The sequence below is a fragment of the Anser cygnoides genome, chromosome 2, assembly GCF_040182565.1.
Source record: "Anser cygnoides isolate HZ-2024a breed goose chromosome 2, Taihu_goose_T2T_genome, whole genome shotgun sequence".
NCBI classification, from domain to species: domain Eukaryota; kingdom Metazoa; phylum Chordata; class Aves; order Anseriformes; family Anatidae; genus Anser; species Anser cygnoides.
The window spans coordinates 18,747,353-18,759,426 of NC_089874.1; the positions used below are offsets into that span (position 1 = coordinate 18,747,353).

The 12,074-nt window shown below is 40.2% G+C and overlaps 1 protein-coding gene and 1 long non-coding RNA gene across 3 annotated transcripts in view; one reads left to right on the top strand and one right to left on the bottom strand.

The window, feature by feature from the left end:
- Nucleotides 1–1,529, top strand: part of PRTFDC1 (phosphoribosyl transferase domain containing 1) — a 45,600-nt gene extending 44,071 nt beyond the window's left edge. For both annotated transcript variants that reach the window (XM_066991584.1, XM_048048492.2), the window contains exon 9: nucleotides 253–1,529. In XM_066991584.1, coding sequence (XP_066847685.1) covers nucleotides 253–300 — 48 coding nt within the window. In that variant the 3' untranslated portion in view covers nucleotides 301–1,529. The remainder of the gene's footprint in view (nucleotides 1–252) is intronic.
- Nucleotides 1,522–9,060, bottom strand: LOC136790022 (uncharacterized). Its single transcript, XR_010829108.1, has 3 exons — nucleotides 7,838–9,060; nucleotides 4,015–4,133; nucleotides 1,522–2,432 (listed from the first exon to the last, which is right to left on the bottom strand). It is a non-coding gene; the product is annotated as an uncharacterized lncRNA (long non-coding RNA).
- Between the last annotated feature and the right edge of the window lie 3,014 nt (nucleotides 9,061–12,074).

A 12,074-nucleotide genomic window follows, 5' to 3' on the forward strand; every position in this document is an offset into this window, starting at 1 on the left:
GGTGCAAGCATTCCCAGCCTTGCCATTGCTTCCTGTGATCTTCCCAGGGGTGGAGCTGAAAGCAGGGAATTGCAAGTGGAAGAACTCACTGCAGCTAGAAAGTGAAATCAGAATTCAATTTCAGGTCTCTGGAGAGGGAGGAGTAATGGCAAGGTTACCGGATTGGACAAGCAAAATTATTTCTGAGCAATTCATTAATAACTAATGGTGTAATCAACTATGCTGTTGCAATCAGTGTGGTATTTTTTTCAGCACATATGTGTAATCAACGATCACGGCAAAGCAAAATACAGAGTCTGAAGCAGTAACATCCTCACCTGAAGATCTGTAAGCTCAGTGAAGCCGAAATTTGACTGCGCTCTTTCAAGCATCTCCCAGAAGAGCAGTTCAACCGACTTGTGTTTCTGTCAACTCAGTGTAATAAGGGGTTTACTCTAGAGATACCGATTAACATAGACAGAAGTGGGAGCTTCTACAATGTGAAGTAGAGGGCTTTTAAAGTTATTACACTTTTTAAGTACTGAAATTGCAGTATAAGATGCCTTTTGACTAATAATTTGTCTGCCTCAACTCTCATTGTGAATGCGTTTTCTTCATTCAGCCCATCATGCTACCCGTTGCAATTAAGGTACTTCACATTATGTGTTCTTATGCGTCACGTAAGATTTTTCAGAAGTGCCATTTTGTGTTAGGTTTATGTGTTAGGCAGAATTTTAGGAACTTCAGCATCCCTTTAGTCTTGGTCACATACTCTGCTGCCAAACTGAAAACATGATTTTTATTTAATTGCACAATTCAGAAGTTTCAGCTGAAGCTGTATGCTGTATGACTTCTGGCAGTCCGTTATTGCCCCTTCCAAACAGAAGTTTCAACTCTCAGAATGCACTGAACTGGAGTATTGGTGCACAATGGGCCTTTGCAAGACACAGTTGATCTGAACTTGGAAGATATCTTGCTTCTGGTATGTGATGTGGGCATGGATCTAATCGGCTGTGTTTAACGTGTTGAATTTTAATCAAGAGGAAACAATGCTAGGAAGGCTTCAATTTCTGAGCAGTGCCCTTTGACTTCTGCAGGACACGAGCAGGTCCACAGACTAACATAGTGTTCTGAGTATATTATTTTAATTAAACCTCATTAAGCACAAAAGCTTCATGTTAAACAATTACTCAGTTATTGTTTGATTTTCATAGCCTGAGTTGAAACTTTCTGTAGCCATTTGTCTTCTTTAGGAATATAGAACTGACAACACTGAAGACTAGTATGAAACAAAGGGAAAAAAAAAAAAAGTATAGGAAAATCCAGAAAACAAGTTAACCTGTGGATGCTGTAGACTAGAGATCCCTTCTTTCACGCTGTATTGAGTTTGAAGAGTTTAGTTCTGTACCGTATGCAACTGTCCTCAATGACTTCCTGAGAGAAGCAAATGCAAAGTAGCTGTATACCAATAGCTTTGCTCTGAACTGTAAGAGGCATATTGTTATTAGCTTCAGTTTCCTTTAAACTAATAAAAAAAAATAAGAACACTTGTTACTGTGCACAGTTGTTTATTTTCCCGCTTTAGCATATTTTGCACGTCCCTTAAAAGCGCTTCAAAAGTATGCATTTAACTGGTAATTTAAACATACCTTACGTATGTGTGACTCACAAACTATTTTTATTTGGATAAAATCCGTGACGTTAATGACACGAAGTCAGATCACAGATTTATTGTGGTTGCTAATGTTTTAACCCTTTCTTCTTTACTCTTTTAACCTATATTTTTAAAGATTTCTGTTGAACAGCTTTTCTTCACAGAATAACTTTCTTCTGTCTTAGAGAAGAAAGCACACCCACACAGCCTCTGGAAAAAGTTTCCTTTATGAGAGTGTTAAAGTTTTTCATAATGTGTCTGTTTTCCCTGGATTTACTATTATTGTCACTTTGGGTAGGCAGACATGCTTAGGCTTAAGCCAGGAGGTCCATGAGGTTATTTCAATTTTTCCTCTCTTAAAGAGGCACAATCCAATTTGCCTTGTACTATGATCAGCCTTCAGCAGCACCCACAAAGGAATCTAACAGGTGAATTATTGTGAAAGTAGTGGGAAAATTTGAAGTGCTACAGATACTCGTAATTCAGACTGTGTCAAAGTTGTTTCATTGGAAGATTCAGATTGTTAAAATCCACATACCTAATAGAAAATAACATAATTATACAAAAGGTAAGGAAAAAAATTGAAGTTAATTTTATTTCCTCCTGACGTCACATTTTTAACATTATGATAAATCACTCTATGGATTTCATTAGCGAATTTATATGTGCAATTGCACTGTGAACAAGAAGTGTTTTTCTCTTCTAATGTCATATTTGAATCTTGTACCTTTATATATCCAAGCATGTCCTGATGTCTCAGTTGCCATTCCACATTATTCTCTGCTTGAAGCACATCCATCTAAAAAATTAATTTTCATTTACTTTAATAATCTGATTCCAAAACATCATTAGTGTTAATGAGGGAACAGGTTAATTATACATGTCTGATTAATGTTGGGTCTATTTTCTTCATTCTTCTCAGCTAGTTTAAAAAAAACATACTTCTTTCCTGTGGTTGTTTAGTAGCAGTGTTGATTCCGTGTGTCGCAAAGTTCTTGAACTAAAAGACCACTAAGCATTTTTTTCAGTCGCAGTTGTACCCTATGACCCACAAAGCGATGGTTTTGTTTTTTTGTTTTTAATCAGTTCAGCAACATTTGTTACTGAAGAAGAGAGGGGATGTTCTATGCAATCTGTTATTTTCTGGACATCATGTTTATGTATTTGGCGGCCATCCATTTTTGTCTCAGTTTTTCTTTGCATGCACTCTAAAGTCAGCATCCTTTCCCTACCCATTGAATACAAATTAATATGGGCAGTAATGTGGTTTCAGGTTACATAAATGTTTAGCAGACATCAGGTTTTAGATTTCGTTCAATTCATTCATGGTTACATCTGGTCCAATTCCAAAATATCTGAAAGTGATTTTCTGGACAGAAAGCCGAAGTAGGCAGAGTCTTGGTTAACTACAAACCATTTAGGATTTCATGCTACTTAGTATAGATATGGTCTGACTATCTAGCAGTTTATGCTTAAAAGAAGGGAATTTAAATAGTTCGAAAGGTCTGTAATTTAAATTTTCAATTCAGTTTGCTGCTGCATACTTGTATTCATAGTTGAACAAAGTAGAAAATAGCATCTGCTTTTTGTTTGCTTACTGTTAATGTTATATTTCCTGAACATCCGATGTTAGTCCTAATGTGTTCTGTAATTAAATTTCCATGTGAAATTCCAACATTTGCTTAAACAAACAAACAAACCAACCAAAGACCTGTATGTGGTATCAGCTGCAAAACAGTTTCAGATCTGGGAAAGTGTCAGATCATCACTGTTCATACACGGTAAAATGCTTAACTTGGAGATGTATTTCTGACATGAGTCATCCTTATTGCTCTGTGGTGAGAATAACATGTATTTCAGTGAAAGTATTGGAATTATCAATTTTAATATTTCTTTAGACTGAAGAAGATAAAGGCCTAATCAACTTCTCTGTACATGTTTGCATTTGTATTTTCTTCGGATAAAATAGCACTGAAATCCTCTATTGTAATCAAACTTGGTACACATGAAGACTGTAATTGACTCTAGCTACTCAGAATACTTTAATTTTCAGTTTCAGTTAAAAATAAGATGACAATCTCAAAAGAAAAAATACAGGGTAGCATAGCAAGAGATAGAGGTTCTCTTTCCCTTTTGTAAATACAACAATTTAGGAACATCTTTGCCTTCCTTTCCCCTCCCTTCCCTTATTAAATGTTTTCCAGAAACTCTGATTGTCTACATGTAAGAGCTGAAATGAATGCAATATCTAGGCATATTCTGAAAGGTATCGTAATTTATTTTCCTTCTTAGATTGGAGGGAGAAATTTACACATAAAAGTTCATGTAGGAATGTATCACCTCAGATAATTCTTCCAAAAGTTGGCCCTGTCTGTACTCACCAGAGAGAGCAGAAGATAACTGAGGAGGAGCCAGCCTCTGCTGAGGTAATTGCTTATTGCAGTGGTCCCGTTTGAAACCTCGTAGGTGAGAGAAGCACTGTGTCAGGCACTGTACCCATCTGGGAGAGAGAGAGAAGTGGAGGAAAAATAAAAGCTTGCTCCCTCATTTCATACACCTTTCACAATTACTCACTGATGCTTTATACCTTACTCCAGGAAGTCAGCTACATACAGCTATGTCAGTGCCCAAACCAGGAGTGTTTGTACCACTAGGGAAGGGCTGGTGTGTTTGCCATCAGAGAAGTGTGGAACATTGCAACATGTTCCTGAAGCTAGAAAAGCCTGATTGAGAGACACAAATTTGAATGAGGGATTACTGTGAAGCGTTAAAATATTTTTTTGTTAAGAAGAGCAATATTCTGCACTTTTTTTCCCCTCTCATCATTTAATAGATAACCAAAATAGAAGAGAGCGCTAACAAATTAGAGAGGTTCTCATTTATGTTGCTGAAAAGATGGTTGCTCCAGCGAGAAGAGTCATTATGCTTTAAAAAGGGAAGCAGAGAGACTGGTTCCGGGTGAGGCTCTGCAAGCCCCTTGAGGGCTGTTGGCTGCAGTTTGGCTCCTTGTCTGTGCTCCGCCAGGAAGCCTGGGCTGGCACTGCCTTCCTTTCCGTCCATGCCTTCCTTTCTGTCCTTTCTGTATTCACACCTTTCACTGTTACCACTGGTTATTTTGGATCACGGGTTCCAAATCTGCAAAAACTTAGACCCGGTTAAGTACTTTGCTGCCATGCCTTGTTCCTTCTGCTGTTGCACAGAGCAGAGAAGTACTGACAAACTACCAGAGTTTGCAGTGCAGCAATTTATTTGTAATACTGAGAGAGAAAAAGGTTTGGATACCATTCAAAGCTTGACCTTTAGTTTGGTTTCGGGAGTGGCTGAAAGATTTCCCCTTTTTTCCATAGCAGAAAGAGACAAAAATGACTTGTATTATTGTGACCCTGTAGTTTCTTTTAGACCTGCATGATTGAACCTCTGATAATGGTAAGAAAATCTCATTTCAGGATACAAAATTTCATTAAAGTAAATCATTGCTCTATATGTTTCAAAATCCATTGGTCCTACTATTAGTAAAACTTTCTGCATTTGTCAGTGTTGTTAAGTCATAAGGCTTGACAAGGGACAAGTCTATTGCTGGAAGATCAGTGCTATGCTTTTACAGCTATTGAAATTGCACAGAAAAATAATGGAACTTAGCAAATATTTTGGAAGCCATGCCAGAAAACAGTTATCCTCAAGTGTCTTTTCGCAGTTATTTTATTTTCCTAAATTATTAGAAGTATTGATCTTTTTTCCATGGATTGTTTTTCTGCAGTTTGATCGAGTATGCCCTGTTTTTATGTGGTATTCTCTCCTTTGCCTTGTCTTTTAACCAAACTCTTGCCAGACTCAGTTTTTAATGACACTCACAGACTTTTTTTGTTTTTCAGAAAAAGATAAGCCCTTGTTCTGAGATGCTTAGGGCCAGAGTTTTGAAAGCTCTTACAGCCAAGAGAACTTAAAGTACTTTCACCTGTGTGGGTAGGTGCCTAGCTGCATCCTTCAGTGGTTATGTACCCTTGAAAATGTGTTTGTAGCCTAATCTGGATAGACTGGGAAATGCAATAATGCAATAAGAAAACTGTAGATGAAAATAGGAGCTACGAGAATAAAAAGGAGTGGCAAGTACAATTGTGTCATTCTTTGATTCAGGAGTGAATATCTCTTTGTCTTTCTGAATTATACGAGTGTTGCTTAATTGATTGATTTGTTTGCTTTTTCATTAGAGTTACTGGAGCAATGTTTCTGTGTTTTCTTAGGAAATTTGGAATGAGGTGAGAGTGCTCAAAATTTAAATTGTGGAAATCATAGCTCAGCCTAAACAGTTGCACGGAGAGACAAAAAGCAGACAGCTTTCATGACACCAAAGGCAGACCAGAGACAGAAATATTCAACAGTAGCACGAGGAGCAGAGTCAGAGAGGGTAAAAAATGAAGTGTCATTACAAGCTCTAACTGTAGAACATTGATTGGAAGGAGTCCACTAGTGAGCGTACAGGAAGGATACTGAAATCGGTTAAATATGACCTGCTGAGTGAGTATGGAGATGGAAGGTTTCTGCTGAGAGACTGTTTGGTCCTGGGCCCACTTGTTCCATATGGGAAAGAAAACTGTAATAAACTGAAATTGTTTATCTTCCTCCAAAAGGCATTTTGGAAATAGCGTGATGCTATTTACTGCATTCAAACTTTTAACTACAAACACCCAATTTAAGCTTCTAAATACTATTTTGCCTAAGCTACATGTATGAGGCAGTCAGTTCTGTAAAGTCAGTCTGAATCTCTCTTCATCTTTAATCAAACAAATTAGACACCTATGTTAGTTCATCTGACTAGATCCCAGTGTTGTTGCTCATAGTCTCTCCATCTTATTTTCGGAGGCTTTTAGGTTTTCCCATCTCAAGCTTTACCTCATTCCTTCAATCTTCTTTACTTCCCTTTCTCCCAATTCTTTCTAGTCCATGTTGATTAGAAAACAGCTTATGAGCTCTGCAGGTGCAGGGAGCCAGGTGAAGGATGATCAGGTGAATGTGAATTTGGAGATGTGGCACACACATGGGTGAGTTTGGCCACCCCTAGGGAGATCACACCCCAAGAACAGCTGAGACACTACCCCTGGCAGGCAGATACTGGTCTTTCATGAGAGATTTTAAGAAAAGAAGCAAATAATTCAGGGAGGAAAAGTCCTTGGATTTGTGTCCACAATTATCAGAATGGAGAAGCTAACCAGCTTGCAAGGCACAGAGAGAACCCCGTGTACCACCAGCATCGCCAAGCCACATTTCGCATGTTTCCAGGGCTGCAGCAGCATCCTGGCTGCCAGTGGCCTGTAGCTGGGGAGGGATCTGCCCATGGCCACATGGATCTGCACAACCAACATCCCGCTCCATGGTGGTATTTCCAGCTGCGTTATTTGGAAGAGAGCAAGAAACGGTTTATCCAGGTCAGGTCTGGCATGCAGTTGATTCTGTCAGGCCTTCACAGTATCTTGCAGCAGCCTAGCCAAAATATGCATCAAAATATTTTGATATTTCTCCACATGGGTCACAAAGTGGAATCCAAAGCTAGTGAGTGTTTTCCTGATTATGTTCCATTTATTTATAGAAAAAGAGTCAAATACAAGAACACATTTCCTGTGCAAAAGGGAAGAAGGAAGTCAAGGTACGTCATGGCACTGCCTCAGGATGATCCGAATTCTTCGGACGGGCGCAGCCTTACTGGTGTTATTTTCCATTCCTCAAACTGTGTTTACGCTGTCTCAGCTTCAGCCATCTCTGAGACATTTAAATTGTTTTACACAGAAGGACAACAACATTTTGCGAAGTAAAAATAGGTTGTGAAAATTGTATGTAAAGCTATTCAGGAACAAGAAGCATGTGTTCTGTGTATTTGAATAGGAAAATAACTCCACAGCATGTGGGCCCCATTCCTGCAGACTGACTGTATACAACTGTTCATACGCCCTGAGTTAAGCCCCTGCTAAGTTCAGAGCCACAGTTTTTAGTTAATATAGGTTTATGTATGAAAATAGTATGAAAACATTGTCATTTTCCACGTGAATGTTGTTCCAAACAGTCCTCTAGCCTGCCAGTGTAATGGCATCAGCCTAAAGGTAGGAATGCTTGTACTGCTGTTAACTCTGAGAATTTAAATTTTTGGTTTAACATTTAATACATTACCAAATGGGATGGAGATGCAGTCGTGCACCTCTTGGTAAGGCTTACCAAATATTCATCCACCAGCGTCCTCCTGGAGTCATCACTGAAGGCTCCCGTGGCAGAGAGGAGACCACAACTCAACAAGCAATGTCATCTTCAGCATCTCGCTGAGGTCTCCTGGAGTTTTCCCAGCTCAGCACTCAACGTTAAAGCAGATGGGATCACAGTTTAAAACTGTAAAATGTAGGAGTTAGCTTTTCACTGATTAAAAAAAAATTAAAATAAATAAATAAATAAAACAAACCAAAAAAAAACAACACCTCTGGGTGTTTGGGTGTTTTATGGGCCAAAAATCCTATTCCTGACTACAAAGACCTTTGCAAGCCTGTGGCTCCAGCCGAAATAATTAGGTGGATGTGAAGGATTTTGAAAATGAGGTAAGTAGATGATTTCCTTGTTTAGGTTTAACGAAAATTACAAGACACTTTAATGCTAGGGCAGCAGGGCCTGGCTAATGCCCTCTCACTGCTGGTGAGAGGAGCTGAGCTGCTGCTTTCACTCCTATAGTCCCTCTAGTCCCAGTACTGTATTTAGCCATAACCTAAATAATAGCTAACAGATGAGGGTCTGCAAAATTATGAACAATTAATTAAGAATTTAGTTGTGGAGTGTTTTTTTTTTTTTTTTTGGGGGGGGGGGGGGGAGCTTACCTCTGTCTTGACATACTTTGAAAAAAATCTTCCACATATTTTCAAATGTCTTCTAATGACTCACTCCAGGAAAGCAAACATTTATAGTTTGTACAGTTTGATCTTTTGTCTATAGGTTTACTGAAGGTGAAAACAAATCCCGGGAAGTTTCCCTCACTATTCTGAGTTAGTTTAAAGCAAAGTCATAATACCAGACTTTCTTTAAAAGTTAGTTTTAAAATATGCAATTACAAATTCATGTTTCCCTGTCTGCATTAATTGCTTTATGAAAGACAAAACGTTCTTATGTATGTATAATATTCCTATAATAATCATTAGGAGAAATGTGGATATAGAAAAACAGCTTAGAATAAAAAAGGGTATTTTTATATCTGTTTTTAATGAAGTCTCAGCTAAAAGGTATTTTTCTATTTCCCATTTTCTCTCTCTCCTTTTTTTTTTTTTTCCAAAGCTCTGCCAGAACTCCTGCGTTCAGCTTTTTCAGTCAGTCACAGGATCCCTGCTTGATTTCCTTCTTCATCTCTACTTTACTGACTTTAGAAACTGCAGCTAAGGGAATGCTCATAATTTGGGTTTTATCTAAGGAGGCTCAGTTCTCCTCCTTCCAAGCAGTGCATTTCAAAGGTAGCATCTGGATTGCTCACCCAAACCAAATTTCTTTTTGCCCTTCTTCGTGCTTTCTGCAGCACATTCACTTGCATTTTCTCTCCCTGTTTATCTTGGATAGTGCACCACAGTGCTCCCATCTAGATGCTGAATTATTTTAGCAACCAGGAAATTATTTTCTCTTGCTCCAGTGACATTTTATGGCATGGTATGTCAGCCTTAAAGTGAGAACGACTGGCTTTAGAAGAATCTCCCTCATCACATGAGCCCTTCTGGCCATGCCAATAGCGTTAAACGTACGCGGGGCCTCATCTCAGCGCTGGCCCCGATTTTCGTGGCGACTCCAGAGCCCGATGAAGTACAGCTACACGTGGCCCGCCTCAGGGCGTTGCAGCCTGCGGTTACCTCAGCAGCCCTGGGGTTGCTGCCACTGACTTCTGAGCCCCTGTGCAAGCCGTAGGCCGTGCCCAGGCACCATAGGCCATGCCCAGGTGCCATAGGCCATGTCCAGGCAACGTAGGCCGTGCCCAAGTGCCACAGGATGTGCCCAGGTGCCATAGGATGTGCTCAAGTGCCACAGGCCCAGCCCCGCTCCTGCCCACGGGGCAGGGGAGGGTGGCAGCCTGACACCTCGTGCCTCTCCTGCTGGGTTTAGTGCTTCCAGCACCCGCAGGAACCTCCAGAAGCCCTCCCTGCTTCTGGTCTCGGTGCTCTTCGCCGACGTGTCGTCTCGCTTCTCTTTCTCTGTAAAGGTCTGTCAGTCTTTTCAGAAATGAGAACTTTTTCCCTGACAAAGCCGGATTCTTGGCACATTCCTCCAACATTCCTTCAGGCAGGCAGGCAGCAAACAACAGCGCAAACAGTCCCCGACCCTCTCATTGTTTCCTGACCCTGATTTACCAGGGGTGAGATGGATAGATGATTAAACTAACCACAGGCTTGGTTTGTGCCAGGCCATTCCATCTGAGCTCTCATGACATATTAATTTACATTTATTTCAGTTCTTTTGCATCTACCCCGAAAGTAACAGTTGTGTGTTTTCAGCACCTCCCACCCAGATTCTGCATATCACTCGAGGTCAGGCTCTGTCCCTCTCATTCTTTCTGGATATCATCTTCCCTTTTATTCATATTTTCAAGTTGCTCCTGAAAAAAGCGGAGGTTCATCTCATCAAGTGGACAGTTGAATGTGGTGACATCCAAGGGTAAAGTACTACTTTAGATAAGAGCGTTACAAGCTGGCCCTTTGCAGACATTTCTAAGCTGGCTTTCCTGACATAAATATGTGATGTGGGCAAGCACACAGTCTTAGGTTTTGTTCCAAAAACCGAGAGGCTACAGCCCTGATTTTAGAGATGCGTATCGGCTCGACTTTCGAGCTGATAGAGAGAGTGCCATGACAGGATAGCAAGCCGCTGAAGGAGCCCTAGCACCGACAGCTTCTCACACCCGGTGGTGGCAGTGCACGTGGCAGTGTCCTGTCAAACAGCAGCACCCTGAGGTGATGCCCACACTGTAGGAACGGCAAGTTGTGCTAGGGTTCAGCTCCTCACCTCCTTGCTCAACTGCTCGATCATGCTCTGCTTGCTGCACCTTGGCCTCTTCTTTATACTATCTCCTTTTTATCTTGCTGCATGTCTTTTACTATCTTTTTTTTTTTTCATTTTTAATTCTGGTTTGTCTTGATTTTACTGGAACTAGCTGTCTTCTGCTGTACTCTCAGACTGAAGGATCTGCTGTACTTCCTTTCTGGTCTCATAGGACCGTTGCTGAAGCTTCTGGCAGAATTTCTTAATTGTAGCTTTTTTTTTTTCTTTCTCCCAGACTCTACCGAAATAGCTGTTTGACTTTCCAATCAGAGATCCTTCATTACTACCAGGAGCAGGTGGTTCTCATTTCAGAAATTTCAGTCAAGAAACCAAAGCATGTGACATCTTGTGAATCACAGATTCTTGCTTTCTGTCTTGACATTTCTCTTATCTTTCTGAGCTGAAGGCTGATCCTGAAAATGGATAACTAAGTGAAATTGCATACCACGCCGCTACAGCCTAGCCAAATAAAATCTAGACAAATGGCTTAGGTGGAGTCAGCACAAAATGCAGAATTAACAAAGATTGCTAGATTTTGGCCTATACAATATTTTTATATTTGTATTGTTCCTTTCCAGATTATAAAAAAATGACATACCCTGACAGCTCCTAATCCCCCTACATCTTACCTATCAGCATAACTCCGTATCTATTTTCTTTTTAAGAAGTTAAATCTGAGATGTTATTTGCCATTTCTCAGTCTTTCTTCATACCTGCCTGAGAGATGGAGTGTTGGCCACCCAGATGAGGCCACCAGGCGCTTCAGCTTGTCCAAGGTTTTTGAATTCAAACTGCACAATGTACCATATTAAAACCTCAAAATATGTCCACATGGTCTGTAGTGTCATGGGGCACACCAGCTATAACATATATAGGTTTTCCTGTAGCTGTCAGCAGGTTAGGTAAAAGTACACAGTAACTACAGCTCTTTTTGACTTGATTATTCAGACTGGGGAAAGGGTGAGAGCGTACAACATGGTCAAATCCATTTAGTGACACACTGACAGTGAAAGGGGAAATCTCTCAGAATGATTTAAGAAATTAACTTGGGTCCAGCACATGTCTGCATTCTTCTCTTTGTGCTCTTCCCCCTCGGGATAGAGTGATAACTGCAATAGTGGAGAGAGTAGACAGAAAGCAAGTTTATGGGGAGTCCTACCTGTCCAGCTATGAATGGTGTGGGGAGGAAAGACTAATGAAAGAGTAGGGAAAAAAAGAAAGTGCAAAGAATGACTGACAGAGAGAAGAAAAGGGGAAACTCAGGAAATGGGGAGGCAGGGAAAAAGAAAAGACACTAAAAAAAAACAACAACCAAACAAGAGACTACAGTAAGAAAAAAAAGAGTAAGAAAAAAAAGGCAAGAGATCATAGAGAAAACTCATTTTTAAACATACATTGC